Source organism: Nelumbo nucifera, chromosome 3, assembly GCF_055504915.1.
Source record: "Nelumbo nucifera cultivar China Antique chromosome 3, China Antique-T2T, whole genome shotgun sequence".
Classification (NCBI taxonomy): Eukaryota; Viridiplantae; Streptophyta; class Magnoliopsida; order Proteales; family Nelumbonaceae; genus Nelumbo; species Nelumbo nucifera.
This window is the reverse complement of record NC_142651.1, coordinates 13,464,225-13,490,075: the sequence shown is the minus strand read 5'-3', so window position 1 is coordinate 13,490,075 and position 25,851 is coordinate 13,464,225. Positions and strand designations below refer to the sequence as shown.

General features: G+C 37.1%; 2 protein-coding genes across 2 annotated transcripts; both read right to left on the bottom strand.

Moving 5' to 3' along the window:
• Positions 1 to 387: 387 nt before the first annotated feature.
• Positions 388 to 3,113, bottom strand: LOC104591210 (serine carboxypeptidase-like 45). The gene is made up of 9 exons (XM_088900637.1): positions 2,843 to 3,113; positions 2,623 to 2,727; positions 2,428 to 2,523; positions 2,217 to 2,309; positions 1,899 to 1,984; positions 1,499 to 1,801; positions 1,274 to 1,383; positions 982 to 1,192; positions 388 to 725 (listed from the first exon to the last, which is right to left on the bottom strand). The coding sequence occupies exons 1-9, from the start codon at positions 3,075 to 3,077 to the stop codon at positions 546 to 548; spliced, it is 1,419 nt and encodes a 472-aa protein (XP_088756763.1). The 5' UTR covers positions 3,078 to 3,113; the 3' UTR covers positions 388 to 545.
• An 8,260-nt stretch (positions 3,114 to 11,373) lies between these two features.
• LOC104602857 (serine carboxypeptidase-like 45) lies at positions 11,374 to 14,082 on the bottom strand. Its single transcript, XM_019197682.2, has 9 exons — positions 13,780 to 14,082; positions 13,562 to 13,666; positions 13,382 to 13,477; positions 13,170 to 13,262; positions 12,917 to 13,002; positions 12,504 to 12,809; positions 12,294 to 12,409; positions 12,006 to 12,216; positions 11,374 to 11,712 (listed from the first exon to the last, which is right to left on the bottom strand). Exons 1-9 carry the CDS (start codon positions 14,015 to 14,017, stop codon positions 11,533 to 11,535), a joined length of 1,431 nt encoding a protein of 476 aa, XP_019053227.2. The 5' UTR covers positions 14,018 to 14,082; the 3' UTR covers positions 11,374 to 11,532.
• Positions 14,083 to 25,851: the final 11,769 nt, after the last annotated feature.

The following is a 25,851-nucleotide window of genomic DNA, read 5'->3' as shown; positions in this document are numbered from 1 at the left end:
CCCTTCCAACACATATTATGGTGGGTCCCATTCTTATGATGCTACACATAATCTGCACATAGACATCTTTTTTTGGCAGGTAATCCGGACTCAAAATGTAACAATGTATTGCTTTGAAAGAGGAATTACAAATTGAGCGTTTTCGCTGTCCAGAGATGTGGAAACTGTGTGTATAGCGTCTTACTGGGTGTTGTGTCGATAAATCATCCAAACTCAGATTGGATTTCGATGTTGGTACTGGAATTAATCAACATTGAAGGATTGGCGCGTAGAAGTGCAACTGGGGTACTAGATTTTTAAAAGTTAAAACCTGGGCTCCTTCAAAATTTAATAAATATTTAACCCAACCCAACTAAGTTGCAACCCTAGTTAGAATTGAATGGCGAGTTGAAGACAAACTGCTCATTGGACTTTTATTATCATTATGATCAAGAGAGTTTTACAAATAAGAGTAGCTATATAGACTATACGTAGTTGTGAAGAAGACAAGATGCAAGTTTAAATCACCAATTAATCCGATTGAGCTATGGGCTCAAGGCCCCCTTCTAGGTAACTTTGGGCTTGGGCAGAGAAGATCCACTTAGAAATTCTCGGAACAGTGTTAGAGCTTGTGATGGTGATGTGTATGGCACTATATGTGATCCACCTCTAACTGTTGCAAATGTAAGATATGTCACATTCCTTCCTTCTCTTAGCTTACCAAACGACTGAGCCCATCCACCCACCTGCAAAACAGGCATAGAACATCTGATGAGGAAAGCTGCAATGTGCACTCAATGGGAACAAGCAAAGCTGCCCGTTGCTCCATTAATCAATCCCTTCTCAAAACTGATGCATCGATCATCTGATTTTAAAGAATTCCAGAATCTGGGTGCAGTTTGGAAAAGGTGCTTAATTTCTGGGGTCAGATAGTGGACTTGGCATCAGAAATCTTGTCCTTAAATTACAGAAACAAACCTTATTGAACGGATCGTATATTACCTGATTATTATCATACCAAGGTCCGTAACTTGTCAAGGGAACAAGCTTCAAGCTTTTAGCCATGGCATTAGCAATTATCCTCGTCTGAGTAAGTGGGATTTTCGTATCCTGGTCACCACTGTAGAACATGATCGGAATATCACTCTCCAGAAGATGAGACACGACTGGTATGATATTTATGTCCATATTATCCATTTGGTATTGCAGAGGCCTGCAAAATGTAAACTTTCAATTACATATTCATTGATTGATCCAGAGATCTAGAGAGAGAGAGAGAGATTGAGAGACAGACCCTGAACAATAGCTCCAGTTCACTGGAACGGCATGAAGTGCTTTTTGAACCTCAGGCTTGTTAAGGTAAGCAACAGTTCTATCTAACAAGCACGGATCACCAGCAGTACTCTGGAAAAGTAATCCAACACAGAAATGATCACCATATCGATCATAACAAGAATATATCGTTCCCATTAATTACCACCTTAATTAATTCGATCTTATGCAAATATTCAAAGCATACCGTTCCCTTTATCATTGTGTTTATTGCTCTGGTTCTAAATTGCTCCACTTTGGTCGATTGTAAGCACTTGAAAGAGAGCAGGTCGTTGCGATCGAGATCATCACCAACCTCATTATTGATTCTATCAAGCACATCACTGCATTCCTTGGACACATTATTATAGACAAACAACTCCTTGTAGTATCTTGGTATCTTACACACCGTCTTCTCCAGCATTAATGTCTCATCTGAGATTGCTCCATGCGACCACAAGTTGTCTGCAGATTCCATGCTAATGTCTAAGTCAAGAAGTGGATTCCCAAGCTACAACCAGACAAGCAATCAAATCATGTCTCAGTTCAAAGAAAATTTCATGAATAGAATAACTGAACAGTAAGATGTAAGAAGTTCACGGGTTTACAGCAACGCCCTTCAGCTTGATGGGTCCGATGTTGGGATTCTTGTTGTGTTCCAGCAATAGCGAAGCAAGCTGTGGAATGAAGTGGCCTACACTCAAATACAGTATTCTTGATCAGTTCAGAGACAAACCAACACACAAAAGAACAATCAAGCGTATTAGAGTTCTCAACTATGATGTCTTTCCGGCATCATAGATTTTCCCATCTAAATGGCTTCTAGGAACATGTTAGGAAGCTTAATCCATTTTGGGAAAATGAAACAGCAACTGAAGAATCATAAATTTTTAAATTTCGGAGTATGAAAGAATCTTCTTTGTTACCTGCATAACTATCTCCCGCCAGATAGAGGTCTGAGTCTTTGTATCTTGGGAATTTCTCCAACCAGTTAAGAAGAAACTTCAAATTATCATCAGCTGTGAAGAACCAAAAGAAATAAAATATTAGAACTAATTAAAACCCACCAGGTGATTAAGTAAGTTACAATTATTCTTAAAGTTATACTACAGAGAATTAGAAAAAAAAAACACTAACCAGTTGTAGTGTCGTTCCAAGAAATGTAGTCAGAGCTAGTGTTTGAGTATGAAAAGCCAACTCCAATGGGACTCTCCACATACAACATGTTGGATTCTGTCCACAGTTAAGGTTATCCGACTTCATTCAGTTCCTCCTTAAACGAATAAACTTCAAATTTGAAATATTAACTGATCAAGTGAAATACTGAATTACCCAAGTTCCAAGAATATATATTCTTAGCCAAGTGTCCACTGTCCTTAGACTGGAATGGACCATTTTCCGTGAATGCACCTTCACCAAGTGAAGAGCAACCAGGACCTAGCAATTTGGATATAATATTAAACAAAGTATGAGAAGACATGGAGATCGAAGAAACATTTCAGAAGAAAAAATAGATTAAAGAGGATAATCAAGATTGATAAGGAATTCAAACCTCCACTTAGCCACACTGTTAAGGGACGAGATAACGGATGAGCTGAATCAGCTTCAACGAAATAATAGAAAAGAGCTCGGCCATGAGCCGCATCTGTTACAATATAACCAGAGTACTGTTTGAAAGAAACATGGGTAGGTTGGCCTGGGAGAATTGTAACAAGCTCACCAAAAGATTTAGTCAAGAAGAAGAAATAAATGATAGAGATAACTATCGACAAGATTCGCAAAGCCATCCTGATCGATTTGTGTATGTGGAAAATAGAGATGAGTTTAGAATATATATATATATATACAGAGAGAGAGAGAAAGAGAGAGATAAGAACAATGATGGTTAGTGATCAGACACGGTGCCAGTGTGGCCGGCCATTTGTTCTTTTCGCTTAGAACAATGATGCAAGGAGCCAAGATAAGTATCGAATGCCACCGCCCTTCAATGAATCTCAATTTGAAGATTGATTGGACAAACAAGTTAGAAATTATTCTTATTCAAAATCTGTGTTCTATAATATGCCAAATGTCAATTAGTGTAAGCCATCGCTCTATTAGGTGAGTGGCGGTGAGACCCCTCTAATTTCTGAACATTTGCTAATTGCTATGTGCTTGCGACCTTGTGTGCTCTCAGCTAATTCCCCACACGCCACGCCCAAATCAACCCTAAAGAAACCACTTTTGCTATAGTAACGTAACCTTGGGCTAAAACTGAAAATCATGGCCTTTGAGTTATTGGTATGGCCCTATCAAGACCGTCACTTCATGTCATTCAAGGTGGGACACTATTAATACATCAAATTAAAGTGGCTGTGAGATGATTATAATACTACTGCTGAACTCTGATTTGCTCCACATAAAATGTGATTCACACCAATCTCACATCTTTCGTACTAATAATATAATATGTATTTACACTTTTTTATTAAATGTTTGTACTTTATTTACTTATAAAATCGAGAAAGATAATAACCGTTTATGATAATTAAGTGTTATTGATATATCAACTTAAGAGTGAAAAAAATATTTAATCGATTGTAGAAGCTTTATTTTATCATTTTCAATACGCACAAAAGGAGGGAAACTGCTGAATTGGAGTGGCGTGTGGTGCATGGTTGCCATATATTGTTTCCCGTGAGGTGCCCTCTATAAGGAACAAATCGATACGATTTCAATGTGTCCAGTCCAATTAAGCCTCCTTCAAAACATTATTAATTAATGAACATCATTAGCATTGTATTTAATTACGACTTGAAACCTTTTCTTTTCTTATTTTTATATACCAAGTTTGAAAGATATTGCATGTTTATAAAGATCTCCCCTCAAATTTCTGACAATCATAAAAACCTTCCCTCTATTTTTGAAAAATTCAATAAATACCTCCCTTCTGTCAATAATTAACACAAAAAATGTTAAAGCGATGATCAATTTTTCCAAAATACCTATTTTACCCTTTTTATGAATTAATATGCTCTATTTGTACTAAAATACCCCTATGTCAGCAATTCCATAGTCCGCTCGAACTGTTCATGTTCTTCCTCATGAAGCACAGTGGCGGAATGGCGTGCATTCCCCCCTCCAACCTTCCCTCTTCTTTAATTTCCTCTCTCTCTCTCTCTTAATTAATCTTTTCCCTTTCTCCTCATCTCCCATTCTTTGACTTTCTTCTGTCACTGCAAACACCCCCTTGGTTACCAATTTCATCTATTTGAACGACAGTAGTGGCTGAGCTACTGTAACCACCCCATACCACTACTGCAACTATGGTCCCCATTTTTCTCAATCATTCTCTCTCTCTCTCTTCCTTTTTTTCATCTTCTCCTCTCTAACATTTTTTTTTCTTTTATTTTATTCCCATACCTCTCCACCATGCTTCCTCCGGTAATGAACGAGAAATTAGAGTATAGTTCCCATTGCTGAACGAAATTCCTAGTATCATCGTTGGACGGGTACTGGGAATCGGTAGTCATCGACATCAGATGTGTTAGTGGACTAGACAATTAAGCTGTAAGCACCATTTTCCCATCCCTATGCAGTGAAACTTTGGATCGATGACCATTGACGGGTCTGTCTCGGTTGGCCATCCATACAACTGTCTTGTCCATTAAGTTGGTATACCAAATTGAGAAGTTGTATGGTTTGTGCCCATCGGGTAGAATCCACAGATGAACCATTTTTAGGGGAGATAAGAACGTTTGAAGCAAAATCTTGGACTGATAGAGAGGAACATCTGTTCAAATAACTCCTTGGGGTTGAAAATGCAAAAGAAGAGTAAAAGAAGAAGACACTGAACATAAGAGAAAAAGGGAATTGGGTGTCCCATGTTGGAGAAAAGATAAATTGATGTTAGAATTCGTTTGAAATATTTTCGGAAAATTTGGGGTTCCGCCCTGATTTCTGGTTTTTGTGGACAAACATCGAGTTAATGCTTTTACCAAGGAGGACACTCAAATTTTCAACGATAATAACGTAAAAGCCATGAATGAAAAGAACATAAAGAATAGTCATCGCCGCTAGAGGCTCATCTCTTTTTCTCTTCAAGGTTCGTTGAATTCATTTTCATTGGAAGCAATCAGTGTTCGGCGGAACCTGTAGTTTGGTAGGAAAGTTAATCAATCAGACTTCACCGAAATTGGCTATTACCGTCAATTTTTTAAAGCCACATGTGTAGAAGTTCTGGAGGTAGTTCCGACAGTTCGTGACAGAAAACTCTTACAATTGCACATCTTCGCAAGTTTTGGAGGCAGTTCCGATAATTCGTGGCAGAAAACTCTTACAATTGCACATCTTCACAAGTTCTAGCTAACAGAAATTGTTTAGAGTCGGTGAAGGCCAAGTTGGAGGATGGCGTCCTTACAATCTCCTTGGCCAAGCTGTCCCTGGACCAGATAAAGGGCCTAGAGTGGCCGGAATCGAAGGTGGTGAGGGGGAGCAAGCAAAGCTGAGTGAGGCTAGCACAAGTCGTACCAAAATACAAGAAATATATAAACTAATTTAAAAAAGGGTAAAATGGGTATTTAAAAACACTTAACGCATGGATTTAACGTTTTCTGTTTGAATCAGTGAGGGAATGGAGATTTTTGTTGAATTTTTTAAAAATTTAAGGAAGCTTTTGTTAAAGAGGTTTTTATGATTATCAGAAACTTGAGAGAAGGTTTTTGTATTTTACCCTTTCTTTTTTTTTTTTAAATAAACCTTATTGCAATTATTAACTTTAGGATTCCGGGGAATAGGGCATTTCTTGAATTGTCAAAATTGAGGATTCTTTAATCATCTTGATGATCTTGAATCAGGTGATGTGGAATATCGAAATTTGAAAATTTTGACACCTTTTTTGAAATACCATACAATTATGATTATAAATATATTATAATAACAAGTTAAAATACTTTAAACTATCAATCAGCCTGCCTCTCCAACAAATATGACTTTTTTTTATTGTGTATTTTTCAAAAATTGGATGGAACAAAACACTAGTGAATCAGAACGATTGTAAAAACACTTTGGCGCGGAAACACTTTCTTAAAGAGTGAAAACAAACTCGTTGCTTAGTGGTAAAGAAGAAATTTATCCACTTTTCACCATTGACAAGGTCAGAGATTTTTGTATCATTTATTTACCTAAATGTGGATGAACCAACCTTTCATCCTCTATAATATAATTTCCGCATCTTGTGTTTGCCTAAGCATGTGAACAAGAAATATTTTATAAATTTCTAATAATTGATCATGTTTTATTTTGCATAAAAGCATTCTATTTTTGTTTGATCCCTTCATGAAGGATCTTCAATCTTGTATTATTTTCATGCCCAAGCCAATTAGAGAATGCCCTGCAAGATAATCAACTACATCAAACAGCTAGGGGGCTGATGAGGGCGGATTTGGCCCTCCAATGACATTGTGACACATGGCATCTCGAAACAGATGGACGACACTCAGACACCACTTAGGCGATGATTTGGAGTTTCAGATCGTAGTTTGTCGTCGCCCCGAGCTGGCAACCTGCCTTTACTGCCAACCTAGCAACTTCAACCACAACTTAGGCCGGCTAGGAGCACCTCGTTACTAGCCAATGTGACATCGACATGAGGAGCGACCTCTCTCGAGGGCTTGCCGACCTAACTGAAGTCCAGGAGGCGACCTGCGAGTTGTGCTCGCTGACAAATTTGCTATGCATATCCCGACACTCCCAAGTTTCTCGGAAGTTGGCCCATGTACCGAGTGTTCCGGAGAATGGCCAACGTGCATGGTGGTTACCTATGGGGATCTCGGACCGATTAGGCGACCTACCGGAAATCTCGGATGCGGTGCATGAAGCCCACGCCAAAAAAAAATTATATAAAGGCACAAACCCAAATGACACGAAAAGGTAGTGCGATTTAGTGCATTCTAGCTCTCCTTGTTCTTAAACTCTCAGCTCACATATACTATTACTGACTTAAGCATCGGAGCGAACTCACCGGGTTAGTCACTCCAGGTTCTCTAATACCTCCATTTCTTTGCACTTCAAGCGGCCTACTTGGCAACAGGCATCTGAGCTGCCCTATATCTAGGAGCATCCAAATCACACACCATCAGGGGCATTCTACAACATAAATTATTTTTCTTGTTGTGTATGTGTGTATGTGTGTATGTGTGTATGTGCGTTTCAAAATTGAAACTAACCATGTTGAACACCCCCTAAATTTAGTTTCAAAAGTATGTTTTCATTTGATTATTCATCATGTTCCATAAATCATATAATTTCTATACTAGAAAATTTGTTTTTGTTTTAAAAACCAATATTTTATTGGCTCCAAAAACATATGTATTGTTTTTGAAACAAAACCAATGTGTTTTTCCCTAAGAAAACAAAACAAAATTCAAAACATGTTTTTGTTTCTTGCTGATGTGGCGAATTCTACAACATTAATTGTTTTTCTTGTTGCCAGTTCTAAAAACAAATCAAAACATCTTGTTTGAAAAAAAGATTGTTTCTTAAAACAAAAACACAAAAAGAAAAGTTCTTGAGGTTTTCAAAACTGAAATAAAAATATGTTCTTAAATTTGGTTTTAAAAACATATTTTCATCTGATTCTTTAACATCATATTCCATAAATCATATAATTATTATGTTAGAAAATTTGTTTTTATTTTAAAAAAAAATATTATTTTTTTGGTTCCAAAATCATGTATCATTTTTTTAAACAAAACCAACTTTTTTTTCCTTAACAAATGAAAACAAGTAGAACGCCCCTAATGGAAGGCCATTCATTAGATGTATTGTTGTGGGTCTATCTTGAATTAGATAGATGCATGGAAGGTCATTCATTAGATCACCCCAATCGAGTTAACAGGGCACAATCCGAAAGTTTGTATATGGTTAATCCATGACCTGATGACTGGATCAAATGGATCTGGGTTGAATGGATTTTGATCAAGTCAATTCGTAGCAATGAAATTGGCTTGACAACTTTAATTTCAGGCTAGTTCAATTCGTAGCAATGAAATTCATTGAATTGGGAGAGGAATTACATTTTGAGCGTTTTCTTCTGTTTAGAGAACATTTTTTTTTTCATATTTTCAATAGGTATAATGCGTCCTATTGGTAAGGGTGTCAATGGACCGGTTTTGGATTGGACGGACCAATTGGACCAATCCAATCCAAAATATTTATTAGATTGGCTTGGACCTGGTCCGTACATAATAAATTTAAGTGTCATTGAACGGGGTTTGGATTGAAACCAATCTAAATAAAAACAAATTTGAACAGATTGAATAAATGAACTCACATTGACACCCCGACCTGACGCAGCGTGGAAGCAATGAAAACCGGGCTGGCTATGCAAGCACCGGGCGAACACCAGCTTCTAGCGAAGCTAAACGTAAATCTCTATAGGAGAGAGATTAGGTAGACTAGCTCCTAAAACAAAATCAATATGATGTTGTATGTATCTCATGGGTGGGAGTTCATTTGGTAATTTATTTGCACTACATCATGGAACTCATCAAATAGTCCCTGCACTTCCACTGGAATTTTATTCCCATCCAGGGTCTCATTCATATCTTCTCCCTTAACTACCAACAAATGTACCTCGTGGGTATCCTTACATTCTTTTACAAATTTAGCATGATGATGTGTAATAGTAAGGAAATTTTTCTCATTTGTTTTTGGGGCCTTTGGAACATTCTTTTCAGACATGGGTAACAAAGTGTAACGTATACCCTCTTTTTCAAGTTGGTAGGTATTTTCCATACCCATGTGTCTTGCATCTGTATCAAATTGCCAAAGCCTACCTAACAAAATATGGCAAGCATCCATGTCTATAATATCACAATATACTTCATCATTATACTTACCAATAGAAAATTGTACCTTACAGCGTTTCTCCAATCGTACGCCGCCTCCTTCCTTGATCCACCCAATTGTGTATGGGTTTGGATGTTTTTCAGGAAGTAGTTGTAATTTTTGTATTACATCCCTACAAATGATATTTTCTTGACTGTCACTATCAATAATTAAATCAAATAATTTACCCTTGACAGTACATCTAGTACGGAACAATTTGTGCCTTTGTGAGGTGTCTTTATTTCTTTGGGACAACATTAATTTTCTCACAACACATGTATATTCTTCATGTTCGTATGGACCTTCTTCATCTTCCCCCATCAGGTCTACAATATATTTCTTCAATATCTTCTTCCTCCTCCCACTCTATCATATTAACTGCCTTCCTTCTAGGACAGTCACTGGATCTATGCCCAACCTCATTACATTTAAAGCATTTAAAAGGAACAGATTTTGCATAGGGATTACTAGGTTTAGGAGGGTTGGAAGGGTTACCTCGAGTATTTCCTCCCGTGATGGCCTTACCGGCGTTAGTTGTACTTGCCGGGTGAGAAGGCTGTACTACCGGGGCTGATTTGTTCATGTCGACAGTTGCCGGTCTGTTGTCGCTCCCGCTGTACCAGCGATAATTATCACTACGGGCCTTTTCTTGGAACATTAATTCAGCTTTCAAGGCTAGGTTCCTTGCTTCCTGCACACTAAGAACCATTTGGACGCCAATTTTATCTCTGATAGCCAGCCTTAAACCGCTCAGATAACGGGTTGCCTGCTGGTTATCACTTTCAGATATATGATTTCTTTCAGCTAATCTTAAAAATTCAGATGTATATTCATTAACACTTCGGGAACCCTCCGCACATTGTTGCTATGATTCAAACATATATTGTTCATAATCTGGGGGTAAAAATCTACCTCTGATTAACTGCTTCATGCGCCTTCATGCGTTCCCACCAAACAGATGCGCCTCCTTTCAGTCGGAAGGCTACCAGTTTAACTCTCCATTCTTCTGGGATTTCCATGTACTCGAAGAAACGGTCGACCTCTGTGATCCAATCTAGCAGACCCTCTATCCCCAGATCTCCACTAAAAGTAGGAATGTCTACCTTGAGCTTAAATTCATCATTATCTTGCCGGGAATAACTGGAGCAACATCGAACTCTAACTCGTTGTCACTTTCATCATCGAAAACTGGATGCCGGGATGCAGTGTTGATGGGTGGTCTGTCGTGCTCGTCTCCTTCGACTGGATGTGGATTTTCCCGATTCTGTGGAACAACCTCCCGTAACAAGGTCCGCAGTTGTTCAGCCATCTCTGCCAACTACTGTTCGATGTTACGTGTGGTCGTGCGCTGCTCTTCGATTGCTCTCAAACAGCTTCTAACCCCTGATCTCCGTCACGGGGTGGGTTGCGACTACTACCGTCTTGGTTGGCCATCTGACTGGGCGAACTCCCTACTCTGATACCACCTGACGCAGCGTGGAAACAATGAAAACTGGGCTGGCTATGCAAGCACCGGGTGAACACCAGCTTCTAGCGAAGCTAAACTTAAATCTCTAGAGGAGAGAGAAAAGGTGGCAAAAACTGAAGTTGTCTATTCGCTTGGAAAATAACAATATTTATAATACATCTGGAAATTGTAGAATAACTAGGAAAGAAAAATAGTGATAGATCTCAAACATCTAATCTTCTAGCTAGGTTCGAACTCTTCTTTGATCTTGTCTTGATCTCCACCGTCCGATCTCCCTGATTGTATGAGTTATCCTGTCTTCTTGGAATTACCTTGGATCTTAAACTTCCTTGAATCTTGGATCTTGATGTATCTTGAATTCTTGAATTATCTTATTTTCTTGAATTCTTGATTTATCTTGAATTCTTGAATTATCTTGGATTCTTGAATTCTTGATTTATCTTGAATTCTTGAATTATCTTGGATTCTATGAACTGCCGCCCATATGGTGAGATGGGCCTCCATCACTACCTATTGGGTGTCCAATAGGTAACAATCAAATCTAAGTTGGATTAGATGTTTGTATCTATTATTTAATCACCATAAGAGGATAGTGAATAGTACAAGTGCAAATGGGATAGTGGATTTAAAAATTAAAACCTAGGGTTTTCAAATTTAATAAATACACAACCCAAGGTTGCCCAGGTTGCAACTTGCAACCCTGTCACCCGTGAACGAGATGATCAAATCGGCATTACAAGTAGAGCTGAAGACATATTTGCTCATTGGACTTTTATTTTTGAATACCAGAAGAGTTTTACATATGGGATGGGACTATCTGTCATGTACTTGGTGAAGAAGACAAAGACGCAAGTCTGAAGTAGTAATCCAACTGAGCAATATTGGACTCAAAGCCCCACTCCACTTTAGCTAACTTTGGGCGCGGGCAGAAGAGATCCACTTAGAAAAACTCGGAACAGTGTTAGAGTTTGTGATGGCGATGTGTATGGGACTTCATGCGATCCACCTCTAACTGTTGCAAATGTAAGATATGTTACGTTCTTTCCTTCTCTTTGCTTGCCAAACGACTGAGCCCATCCACCCACCTGCAACACAGGTTTTCTTTTATTTTTTTATTTATTTAAACAGAGAGTCAGCTCTATTTCCACTCCCTCTCTCTCTTTCTCTCCTCTGTTTCTGAGAAGAAAGATTTAATTTTGAGGAAAGGTGCTCTGTGCACTCAATGCCTCAATGGGAATGAGGAAATCAACCTTCCCTACCTTTGCCCCAAACTATCCCTATTCTTTGAGAAGATAGATGGTTTGTGTATATAAGGTGCTTTCTGGGGTCAGAAGTTGGTTTTAAATCACAGAATGTTGAACGGATCGTATACATATACCTGCTTATTATCATACCAAGGCCCGTAACTTGTCAAGGGAACAAGCTTCAAACTTCTAGCGACGTTATTAGCAATTATCCTTGTCTGAGTAAGTGGGATTTTCGTATCCTGGTCACCACTGTAGAACATGATCGGAATATCACTCTTGAGAAGATCTGAGATGATTGGTATCATGTTTGTGGCCAAACTTTCCATTTGGTATTGAAGGGGCCTGCAAAATGCAAACTTCCGATTACATATTCATTGATTTATTGATTGATTGATGGATCAATCGATTGAGAGAGAGACCCTGCACAGAAGCTCCAGTTGGTTGGGACGGCATGAAGTGCTTTTTGAACCACAGGCTTGTTGAGGTAAGCAAGAATCCTATCAGGCAGGCATGGATCACCAGCACCTCGCAGAAGCTATATATCCAACACAAAAAGAGACGAGCACCATATAAGAAACGCTTACAGTACGTACCAACTTATATAAATTTTCAAAGCAAAACATATATACCACTGCCCCTATGTTTGAGTGCATTATTGCTTTTGCTGCTCTAAATTGCTCAGCCTCGGTCGATGGTAAGCACTGGAGCGAGAGCAGGTCATTGCGATCGAGTTCATCACCAACCTCCTTATTGATTCTATCAAACACATCACTGCATTCCTTGGACAGATTATTATGGACAAACTCCTTGAAGTATCTTGATATTTTACAAACTGTCTTCTCCAGCATCAATGTCTCATCTGAAATTGCTCCATGCGACCACAAGTTCTCGGCAAACGCTATGCTAATGTCTAAGTCAAGTAGTGGATTCCCAAGCTACAACCAGACGAGCAATCAAATTATGACTTAAATCAGAGAGAAAATATTTATGAACAGAATGACTGAACAATAAGATGTAATTAATAAGTAGTTCACGGGTTTACAGCAACGCCCTTCAGCTTGATGGGTCTGATGTTGGGCTTCTTGTTGTACTCCAGCAATAGCGAAGCAAGCTGTGGAATGAAGTGGCCTACACTCAAAATACAGTATTTGTTCAGTTCAGAGACTCACCAACACACAAAAGAACAATCAAAGACATGAATTGTTTGAACCCGGCCAATGGCGATAGACAACTAGATTAATTGCCTTCTAGCTAGGAACATGTTAAGAAGCTTCATTTTGAGAATTTCTTGTTACCTGCATAACTTTCTCCCGCTAGATAGAGGTCTGAATTTTTGTATTTTGGGAATTTTTCCAACCAGTTAAGAAGGAACTTCAAATTATCCTCAGCTATGAAGAGCCAAAAGTATTAAAAGATTAGAACTAATAAAAATCAACCTACAAGGTGATTAGATCAGTTTAATTTTCTTTTAAAACGTTGGACTGCAGAGATTTAGAAAAACGCTTACCAGTTGTAGTGTCGTTATAAGAAGTGTAGTCCGAGCTTGTGTTTGAGTATGAAAAACCAACTCCAATGGGACTGTCCACATACAACATGTTGGATTCTGTCCACAAGTTTGACAAGGTTCAGTGACTTCATTCAATTCCTCCTTGAATGAAAAGATTTCAAATTTGAAATAATAACCTACCCAAGTTCCAAGAATACTTGTTCTTAGCCAAGAGTCGATTGTCTTTAGGCTGGAATGGACCATGTTCCATGAGTACGCCAAAACCAACTGAAGAGCAACCAGGACCTAACAATTTGGTTTAAACGCACACCGATAAGAAGACATGAAGAAAAAACATCTCAACATGGATGATGAAAATAGAAAGATAACGAAGATTAATGATACTGAATTCGATCGACCTCCATTGAGCCACAATGTTAGGGGACGGGACAATGGATGAGCTGAATCAGCTTCAACTAAATAATAGAAAAGAGCTCGGCCATGAGCAGCATCTGTTACGATATAACCAGAGTACTGTTTGAAAGAAACATGGGTGGGTTGGCCTGGGAGAGTTGTGACAGGAGGCTTAGCAAAGGATTTAGCCAAGAATGAGAAATAAATGAAAGAGATAACTATCGACAAGATTCGCGAAGCCATTATCAGTGAATGTGAAAGAAATAGATGGCTCTAATCACAGATATATAGAGTCTGGAGTCTGGACCACGGAGAGAGAGAGAGAGGTTCTGATCGAAAGATAAGCAACTGGTTTGTGAGTCGGTGCCGCAGTGCCAGTACGGCCATGCAATTGTTTTTTTGGATTAGAAAAATGATGCATTCAGTCAGGACTGAATGAAGGCGGACCCAAAGGAAAAGAAAAAAAATAAGAAACGGCTTCGTGGGGAAGGTACTGGTATTTGTTGCATCTATAGTCATTCCACTATACGAAAGTTTTCGTTGGTATTAGAAAATCCGATTTCGAATTCGATATTCTATATAATCCAATTGAATTCGGATAATTTGAATATTTAATCGATCGAATTTCGATATCTTATTTTTAACAAATAGTTAATCGGATTCGAATACAGATATGACCTGATTTGATTCGATAAATATTCGAATTCGATCAATTATTTAATTCTTATATATAATATATAAAATATTTTATATAATTTATATATGATAATTAAATTGTATAAATAATTTATATATTTATATATTTTATATCGACAAAATATTTATTTTATATATTTATTAATTATTTAAAATAATTAATTAATCGAATACGGATATCGAATATCGGATGTTCTAGTCGGATTCAAATTCGGATATTGCTTGATCCGATTCGAATTTGATCCGTTTACACCCCTTGTTCCAACACGAGTAAGGGTGTCAATGGACCGGTTTTGTACTGGACCCCATCCAGTCCAAAGTCAATTTGGACAGATTGGATGGACTAATAAGATATATTGGATTGGATTAATCCGGTCCAAAATATTTATTAGATTGGATTGGAACTGATCCATCCATAATAAATTTATATTGGATTGTGTTGGATTTAGCCAATATCTGGTCCATTGATATAAGATAAGAATATAGGTGTTAATGAATCGAATTTGGGTTGAAACCAATCTAAATTAAAATGAATTTGAACAAATTGGACAGTCAGACATTAAATTGGACCTGTCCAAAATAGTCTAAAATATTCATTGGATTGGATTGGACCTGATCCATTTATAATGGACTCACATTGGACTGGATTGGATTGGACCTGATCCATTTATAATGGACTCACATTGGACTGGATTGGATTGGACCAAATCCAATCCAATTGACACCCTATATGAGTAGTTGTGTTAGGAATAGATCCTAGCTCTTCTTTGTTGTTTCTTGCACATATACATGATTTTGGTGGTGTTCTACAATGTGAGTTGTTTTTCTTGTTGCGGGTTCCAAAATCAATTCAAAAGCATTTGGTTTGAAAACAAAATAATGTTATTAAAATAATAATCAGAATGCATAATGGAACTTGATGACGGCGGATTTGGCCCTCTAGTGAAATTGTGACACCTGGCACCTCATGCCAACTAAGTGCAGCCTCTTGACAACTAGACAACTCGAGCTAGCTACAGGCAGCTCGGCATAGGCAGCTCGCCACAGGTAGCTCGCCACTTACAGGTAGCTCGCCACTTATAGGCAGCTCGCTTCCTATTAGGCCATGAAGACCTGCCTCGGGTAGAAGCACCTCGGCACATTACCGGCAGCTCGGTGAAAAGTAGCTCGGCGCAAGGTAGCTCGTTGTAGAGCAGCTCGATGTATCGCAAGAAGATTTCCAACTTGACAACTGTACCTACCAAATCTGGAGACCTGCACTCACGTCTCATCGTGCTTGCCAGCCCTGAGAGGTGTCCCTTGTCTGGCAAGGCCGTACTCTACAACAGTTACCTGCGCCCACCAGCTCAGCCTTGGCAAGTAACGACTGTGGCAGAGAATCAGAGGCGGTTACGCCAGATCTGTCAGAACACCGCTATATAAGAGCTCTGACCCCCCAGAGGGAAAGGGGGATGAAAAATGGAGGTAACCCCTTCTCTCTAGCTCTTTCATTTCTCTAATATCATCTTCACGCTCTCTACTATCAGAGTGCTAACTTAGCCATCAGAGTGGCCCCACCGGGTAAACACCCCCGGGTCCTCTGATTCAGTTCTCGCAGGTTCCTCAGCTCCCGCCGTCTACACAAAGGAGCAGATCATCTCATGCAAAGGGCGATTGGGTTACACTACACTGGGAAGCTTGCCACCAAGGCAGCGCACCCAGCAGCTCATCAAGGTAGCTCACCACCAGGGAACTCGCCACCAAGTAGCTCACCACCAGGCAGTTTGCCACCAGGGAGCTCCATCATCCTCTGAGTCACAGGCCACCTGGGAGCAGGTCAAATGACGAGGTACTTAGCCAATAATTGGTACATCACAAAAAAATTGGTACGTGACCAGAATCGATTACATCAGAAATTATAACTTTTGCTTTCCAAGATTGAGTTGCAACAGTACTGTTGAACAACAGTTGTTGAGAAATTGAGAATTGCATCGAATAGGAGGGCTGATTCATGCCATTTGGTCACTTTCCTTAAAACTGCATTTGCCCCCTACGGTATAGACTGGTGAATGCAAATTGGTCACCAAGATAAAACAGTCCACAAGCAATTGGTAGGCATGCACTCGCTTACCAAACCTCTACGAACCACTCAAAGATGATGCTTAGATATGGACAAATGACAGAGCAGAGAAAAAATTGTGTTGTATGTGTTTTGTGTCACCGGGTTGATCAACACTCTATTTATAGAGTGCTTTCAATCATCCGAACAGACAGAGATGTTCATTCACCAATAAAGAGATGTGTCTCTCCAAAACAAGCACCAATTCGAAGAGACACGGACAAAAGAGGAAGAAAATGTTTAAGAATCAAAATTAAGTTAAGTTAAAACCGGTCGTTAAGAATCAAATGGTCAAAGAGGAAAAAACAATAGGGTGTGACGTGCGCGTACATTGGCCCGGCTCAATGCATAAAGGAAGCAAGCCTGCTAATATACTCAAGTCCATTTCTTTCCCAAGCAATGTGAGGGAAGAGGTCTTCACCAACATGCAAGAGTGAAGAGAGAAAATACAAAAACAAAAAGCAAAACGAAACGAGGTAAAATTCTTGAAATTTTGAATCTCTCTCCAACAAATAAAAGAACAAGAAACATGTTATTATATGTGTTTTTGTTTTAAGACTTAAAACCAAAACATGTTCTTGAATTTTTGGTTTCAAAAATATGTTTCCATCTGATTATTTAACATCATGTTCCATGATAGAGATGGACCTACACCAGTTGTAGCAAGAATCGGGCCTACACTAATCTCCGCACACAAACAAGAATCGGGCCTACGCCAGTTGTAGCAAGAGCCAAGACAACCAGAGAAAATCCGAGGGCAATTCCGTATGTTGAAAAAGAAACAATTTAGACTCAGAACAAAAAAACAACTTTTAGATACTATGAATTGTATACGACAAAGTTTTGGGAATCAATAGTTGCAGGCGTATTCAACTTGTGAAATCAGAAACCTTTTCTAAACGCAGTTTAGCAGCCCTCCATGGCATTAATTAAGGCGTGAAACTTTTAATTTATGCTAATTTCTATAAAATAAATTCATTTTTTTCGGTATCATACGCGAATTCTTTTACTTAATACGTGTATTTTCCTTGCCGAAAGTTTTGAATTTGCTCAGAAAAATAAGCTCACACTCGGGTTACAAACCGCGGCACCCAGATATATAAATATGCTAAGACCAGCAGAAAGCTGATATGAATGAACTGGTTAACGTTTTTTATTTGTTCAAAAATGTCAACTAACAGCCAATTGAGGGGCCGCTAGTAGTAGAATGGCAACGGAGCGGAATCATATTTCCCGTTCCGCCACCAATTCTGAAATTAATTCTCATTTCCGTTCTTCATCCCGTGGGGGATAAAATTTTATCCTCCATTCCTGATTCTTGATAGAAATGGGTTCCATGCAAAAACCTGAATTCTCAAAATCTTTTAGATAATAGTATTTTTTAAAAAGATAAATTTATTTAAAATAAATAAATGATTTAAATTATAAATGATGTTTTAAATATGTTTTGATATATATATATATATATATAATATAAATAATATATGTTTAATATTTATATATATATATATATAATCAGGGTCGAGAAGGGGCGGGGACCTCAATCCCCATCACTGACCCTGACCCCTACCTCAATCATGATTCCTATTAATCCCTATCCCCAACCCGGACCCAAATCGGGGATTCCTATTAATCCCCGTCCCCGCTCCCACCCTGTCAAAACAATCCAGATCCTCAACTCCATCGGGTCGGGGAAGTCGAGTCTCCATCGAGAACGGGAAAAATTGCCGTACCTAACCGCCAGTTGCTATGTTAGTCGGTTCGTTCCAGCAGAGACTAGTGAGTCAAATCATGCTACCACCAAAATTTAGAGAGAGTTAGTTGTGGTATTGTGCTATTCAAATGGAACGGCCCTTGTGGGGGATTCAGATGTATCAACTATTTTCAGTTTCCCAGACCCCATGGGGTGGGGGATGGAAATTGCCTTGACAAGTATGAAAGTAGGGATAGGGAATGATAGTGATACCTGACCAGCGGTGGGGACCAAGATGGAGAGTGAATTATCAGCCGTGCCTTGACCCTAATTATATATAATATTATTTATGTTACATATATATAATATTATTTCTGTTTCTTATATATAATTTAAAAAATCACTACTTTAAGTAAATCTATTTTTAAAATAATTTTAATTTAAAAAATTTGGGGATTCGAATCCCTATCAAAGATTTGAATCGATTGCAGAGATTTGTTTCAAAGTTAGAATCAAGGAGTATGATTACCACCCCGTTTCCATTTCTCAGCAATATAATTGATACTGAGGGAAAAGGATTTTTGATAGGGTCGATGTCAGCCACATTTTTGTCACATGGAAAGATGATGTGGCCAATCCATATGCAGTTCTTAGGTCAACGTCAGCCCACCTGTTATATTAGTATTTTTGAGGAATAATATTGGTTACTGAAAGTTCTGATATTTCAATATTAAATATATCAGAAATTTGGTTTATTTTGGCTCTGTGGTCAATATCTCTGGTCTTTGGTTTTTTTGATGGATAACCTCTAGTCGTTCAGCCTTACTAAAAAACCCAACCAGCAGACCCACTCTTATTTCAGTCTGAACTAAAAACTCCAGGTCTGAGCCTAGCTCTTGTAGTAAGGCCCATGTTGGTCCAGGTCAATATATATCTTCTTGTTCCATTATCTCCATCATGCATTCTCCTTGATTCTCTCTCTTGTCTCCTTCCCACCACTTCCATTGAGCTATGTTACCATTCCCAACCCAATTACCAAAAAATATTACTACAGTCTCTCTCCTATTTCTTTTGAGTTGGATCTCCCACCCACAAGAATTCTGCCCGCGTATACCCACATAACATCGCTTCCACACACAAAAACATCTCATCCTCCTAGGCTCCTACATAGTATTATGCACAGGGAGATGTTCCCAATGCACAAGGGGTAGTGTGTTGTGGGCAAAAGATGTGGTGTCATTAGGAATGTATCATGTTACCCCACTCCCCAATCAATTACTAAAATCTCCCCCCCTCCCCCCTCCCCCCCAATCTATATCCACTCTCTCATTTAAAATATTCATATTAATTATTAAATAGTTAATATTTAATCCAACCCATATTCAATGAATATTAAATAATGTTATTATCAAAATTTAATAAATACGGTTAGTAAATTACCAAAAATTAATAGATATTGTTATTAATTAAGTCATCTTGACTTTTTAAAGTATTTTGGGTAAATACTGTTACATTCATATTAATTAACAAAATTTTATAGAAATTGAAAACTCTTTAACTAATTCCTACAAAATTGAGAATTGTATTTAACAATTACCGAAAAGTATAAAATTGTAGTTATTGCTAGTATTATAGTATGAAATTATATTAATTAATTTATATTGAAAATAAAAGATAAATTAGTGTAATTTTGTTAGTAAACCACCTAATAAAAATAAATATTTAATAAAAATTTAAAATAATTTTCAATAAATCTCCATAACTACACAAATGTAATAACTTTTTCAAAAATTTTCATAAAACTACGTTTTCATAAAATAACACTTTGGAAATTAAAAGATAATTTTTTTGAAACTTTATTTAAAATGTATTAAATAATTATTAAAAATTATTGAAATATTTTGGAAATTTTAGGAAAATTTATTACATTTGATAGATTTTGGAAAACTATTAAAAATTTATGTAAATTTCATTGTAAATTATTGAAAATTATTAAAGATAAATGAGTATGAGAAAGGGAAAACTGTAATTTGAACCAATAATTACACAAATTATTAAAATAAATTAGTATAATATCGGAAAAAGGAAATTATTGATTAGTTTATATTAGAAAATGTAAGATAAATTAGTGTAATTCTATAAGTAAACCATTTAAAAAGAAAATAAATTATTTGATAATAATTTAAAAATAAATTTGAATAAATTTTCAAAATTACACAAACGTAATAATTTTTTTCAAAATTTTTCAAAAAATTACTTTTTTGCAAATTAAAGACAATTTAGTGTACTTTTAGAAATTTACCATGTGGTTGATACTTAGTATATCCTTTTGATCATTTTTGTTATCAAATTGAATATTGGGTTGACAGGGAGTGGGTGCCTTCCCTTGAACCCGCCTAACACTAGAGACGGGGCGGGGAAAATTCGAGGATTTTTCATCCCTGATGAAGAGTGGGTGTCTTACCTTGAACCCGCCCAACACTAGGGACGAGGTGGGGAAAATTAAAGGATTTTCCATCCTTGATGAGGAGTAGGTGCTTTGCCTTGAACTCATCCGACACTAAAGACGAGGTAGGGAAATTCGAGGATTCCCCATCCTTAGTGGGGGGTGGGGGCCTTGCCCTGAACCAGCCTGACATTGGGGATGGGGTAGAGTGTCTTGACTACGGGGCAGAGACAGGAATGGGGTGACCCGCTCCGTTGCCATTCCTATGTAATTGTTAATTATTAGTGAAACTAATAAAAATGTTAATTTTTGTAATTATTTTTATTTATTTAAAGTCAATCAAAAAAATTATTTAAAAATAATAATATTTAATAAAATTACTACAAATGAGTAATAAAATTAAATTTATTAAAAAATATTTATTCATATTAAATTAACAATAATTATTTTTTTTGTAAATCAACATTAAATAAAAATACAATTATTAAAATTTTAAATATTAACAATAAATTTGAATACTTTTGCTTAATTAACAATTTATTTTGATTATTAATTTATCAATTAATTAATAATAAATGAAATTATTCAATCTTTTAGATTTTTCAATACTTGGGTCCCTACTTGTTTTATATAAATATTATATATCATATAATTGATGACTAAACGATTAAATTGCAATGTAATCGTCGCTTTTAGGGGCAGGGCAAGAAATGAAAATCCGAATTCGAAACTTGTGGTCTCTAATAATCCTGATGTTTAGTTCTTTGGTAGGGCACTTCTTACATATCGGATGATTCACCAAACTTAAACCAGGAAATTAAAAGGCATCAGCATCCACGGAAAAGATAATTTTAGTTGGCATCATCAGATGTTAGATAGCATGATAAGATTTTGAATTTATTGCAAAATTGAAAATGTATACAAATCAGCTTGCTCATTGTGTAGCCCAGCTGAGAGCTATAACATTACATTACACCGTAATTCGCATATATTGTTATGAAACGTCGTCAATACTCGAAACAGTCGGAGTAGAGGTGAAAGTCGGGCAGGTTGGGTCGGTGGTTTATGGTTAATTCAGGTTGAGCCTTAAAATTTGAGTTTAAGAATCAAGTCCGAGGTCAAGTTTGATTTTTCCAATCAAAATCCAATTCGCCCTGTAATTTGATGCACTTGGGTTGGGGTTGGGGTTGGGGTTGGGCTTGGGCTTGGGCTTGGGCTCAGTTTGGTCAATAAACTTACTCTAAAATTATATATATATATATATATATAAATGTATTTATACATATATTTATGTATATATATATATAATATATATGAAATAATTGTGGAATACTTGTGAAATAGATGTCATATTAGCTGGAGAGAGAGTAAACAAAAAAGTTTAATTCATTTCATCTTATTTTCAAGACAAAAAAAAAGCATAAATACAAAACTTAAGAGAATAATTAATTATAGTACTATATATGAAATGGTAGGCTGGTAGAATTTAGCGGTAACATTTACTTTAAATACAAATTGAAATATAAAACTTATGAGGGAATCGTTAGTAAAATAATTAAATGGGATAGCCAAGCACTACTTATTAAAAAAAATAAAAAATCAGTATGCAACTAATTAATTGCCACAAGTCTTTTTTTTATATATAGCATGAGTATTTAGAAATTAAAGTAGAATCTTGCAGCCAAAAAGAATCTTTAGAATAGTATAAATTGAATTCAAAAGCATGAGAGACGTTTGACCGTTGAACAGTATCAGTGACTAGGAGTGGAATATGGACCATGGGAATGACAAACCACCATTGAAAGAAGTGAATAAATAGAGGAGAAAATAATAATAGGAGGAGCAAAACAAAGAGGATTCTTGGATATTTGGAAATATTCCTCAAAAAAGCAATCACTTTAATTTCTTCTTTAGGATCAAGCCAGGAAATGGAGCTTGGATCTCCTACCCACAAAATGTTTTCACATCCATACACACAGGACATTACAGATACACATTGGGAACATCTCCTTAGTCATTCATGCAGAGATGTTTCCAATACGTAGCAAGTGTCCGATGGTGCTACCCATGCTTCAAAAAAAAAGACAGAGAGAGAGAGGATTAGATCCCATTGGAAACAAAATTAATTTAAGCCAATTGAACAATCCAATAAAACATATTGAATTGGACCAGTCCAGATTTAATGGTCCAAAGTATTGATTGGATTGGATTGGACTGGCCTTGTCCTTTTATATTGTGTTGAGTCGGGCAGAGCCAATATCCAGTCCATTAATAGAATATATCAAGATAAAACTAGAGGTGTTAATAAACCAGGTTTGGATTGAACCCAATTTGAACTAATTGAACAGTATAATAAGACACGTTGAATTGGGTCAATTCAGACATAATGGACCAAAATATTTATCAAATTGGATTGGCCTAATCCATCTATAATAAACTCATATTGAACTGGGTTGGGTTGAAGCAATATCCGGTCCATTGAACAGCCTAATCAGTAGGTATGGACATGGGATTAGTTTGTGGGATCCTGAATCCGGAATGCCGGAAAGCAGAGGTCCGATGTTTCAAAGTTTCACTTCCACGTCAAATGGCTCCCCCTATCCTCCTACATATTATATCTAAACATCATATTAACAATAAGATATAATCAAATTTATAAGATGCCCAAGTAGCAAAATCTCCCTAGTCTAGTCTAGTTCCTGACCAAGATTTCTCTTTTTTTTTTTTTACAGGTAACCATCAGTCTTGACATAAGCATATTTAAGTACCATTTTTTGTGCAAAGCTTGAAAACGTAAGTTAAAGATATTTCTGTTTGTTGACGCACGAGCAACTTTCCTTCACATAAAAGTGAAAAGTAGAAGTGTAAATCAGTTAAAAGTATATATGAGGTTTCTAATAAATATTTGAAGTATCCCTGATGTTTTAAAATTTGCTTAAAATACCTTCATTATGATGTAATATGACAAATATAATCCTTTCATTAATCGTCTGTAGGGGGGTGTGAGTCAAGCTATTTATGAATTATTCGAACTGGACATTTTGAATATGGTTTTCAAAACCGGATCGGACCGGACGGTCAGATTGGAATGTCGGGAACCGGTTCTTCCCAAAAAACGGATTTTTCCTTAAAATCGTTGATTTTGGTCAGCGAACTACTGAACCGAATGATTAATTGTTTGAACCGTTTAAATGATTTTGACTGTTTTTATTTTATTTTATTTTTTATATTTTTGTCAGAATGGGGCGAACATTCGATTCGAACGATCAGACCATTCAACCCGATAACCAAACCCCTGACCGATTCAGTCACTGGATCGATTTTAAAAACCATGTTTCTGAATATTCGAATTCAACTTGCAAATAACCAAGTTCGAGTGGTTGGTTGAGTTGAGTTCGAGATTAATATTCAACTCGAGCAGCTTGTGACTTGTAAGGCTAATTGAATATTGAATAAATATATTACATTATTTTATAAATTATATCAATATACTACGATCCTTAATATATTATGTATACGCATAAAAGACAAAATGACAACTTTTTTTTTTTCATGAAAACAGGCTCTTCATTTCCACCCTCAAACCCTTCCATTTATAGGAATGGCAAAGGGGTGGGGAAAGGGCAGGAGCCATTTTGTCCTTGCCCCTGCCAATGGGGATAGGGATTTTCCCATTCTCCACCATTTTTTAAAATAAAAATAAAGTAATTATAATTTATAATCTTATAAAATAGATCCAAGTATATTCAAACATTTTCAATTCTTTTTTATAAATGTTAACACAAATTTATTAACTAATTCATACAAAAAACACAAATACCAAGTTTTGGGCTCAAAACCTTAAACCCTTTTATTAAAAATCTAAGGAGGTGTTTGACAACATGCTTGAAACAAAATCAACTTGTACATCAGCGAACATGTATCATTTTCTGATACGCACTTGTTTTTGTTTTAAAAAACAAAACCGATTATGTTGTCGAAAAGCTTTAAAATAAGAAAATACCTTAAACCCTTTTCTGATACGCACTTGTTTTCTAAACGGGAGAAGAAGAAAAAAAATGGAAAGCAAGGCAGGAGAAAAGAGCATTGTGTTTGCTAGAAACAGTGATGGTGGTGATTGGAATGGAAACTTCTCACCCCTTCCTTTCTCTCTTGTTTGATCATCAACAGCGAAGAAAGAGAGGAGACTCATCTCTCTCTCTTCTTCTTCTTCTTCCTCCAACACCCCTTTGCCCTTGTTTTTCTCTTTTATCCATCCAATCTTACATCTTCTGCAATTATTCCATTCATGTGATAAAAATCATGTCATCCTCGGAAGACTACAAAGAGGTTACTGATGAGTTCAATGGCATCAAGCTTTCATGGTCTTTCAACAAAAACTCTACCATCCAGATTTCATATTACCACAGTCGATGATAGCTTTTTACACACTCACATTCCATAAAGCATCGTCCAGAACTTATCAATGGCTCCCTCTTTTTTAGTTTCAATGAATTTTAAAGTTTGAAAATTTTGGAAAACAAGAAAACGCAAGTAATTTCATGCTGGTTAAATTGCACTCACGTACAAATCTTTTAACCCATATGACATTGACATGAGATAGGTTGTGCATGTCTCACTCAGTATATCCAGACTAGTTATTGTATGGTGGTGAGTAACTTATCCCTTTGTTTACTTTCTTATTCTTATGTTATAGTAGTTGCGCTTTCTATTTGCTAGGTGAACTCCGCTATTCATTCACTCGTCTACCAGTCCAAGATCCATTTGAAACGAGCCCGGGAGGCCGAAGAAAATACTCGGAAGCTTTACCGCGAGCTGGATTTAACTCGGGGTGAGGTTCTTCGAGCCAAGAAGGGAACTCGGAGCCAAGGGGAGTTGATCCTCATACTGACGGAGGAGAAGAAGAAACTCAAAGGGGAGAAAGAGGCTCTCCTATGGGAGAACGAGAACATCGAGGCATTAATTAAGGAGCGCACCGAGATCTTTGACACCGCCATCCAGGAGGCGCGGATTCAAGAGAGGGATCACGCCATCGAGGAGTTCAAGGAGTCCCCGGAGTTTCACAAACTCCAGGTCGAGTATGGATCTAAGTCGTACCGGTCATGCTTTAAGCTTTGCAAGTGGCTGATGCGGCGGAAGTTTCC

Coding starts and splice junctions, on each gene's coding strand:
- LOC104591210 (XM_088900637.1), bottom strand. CDS start 3,077: ATGGCTTTGCGAATCTTGTCGATAGTTATCTCTATCATTTATTTCTTC. Junction 2,310..2,427: donor TTGGAACGACACTACAACTG/GTTAGTGTTTTT, acceptor GGTTCTTCACAG/CTGATGATAATTTGAAGTTT. Junction 1,384..1,498: donor ACACAATGATAAAGGGAACG/GTATGCTTTGAA, acceptor TTACTTTTCCAG/AGTACTGCTGGTGATCCGTG.
- LOC104602857 (XM_019197682.2), bottom strand. CDS start 14,017: ATGGCTTCGCGAATCTTGTCGATAGTTATCTCTTTCATTTATTTCTCA. Junction 13,478..13,561: donor CAAGTATTCTTGGAACTTGG/GTAGGTTATTAT, acceptor ACTTGTGGACAG/AATCCAACATGTTGTATGTG. Junction 11,713..12,005: donor CTTGGTATGATAATAAGCAG/GTATATGTATAC, acceptor CCTGTGTTGCAG/GTGGGTGGATGGGCTCAGTC.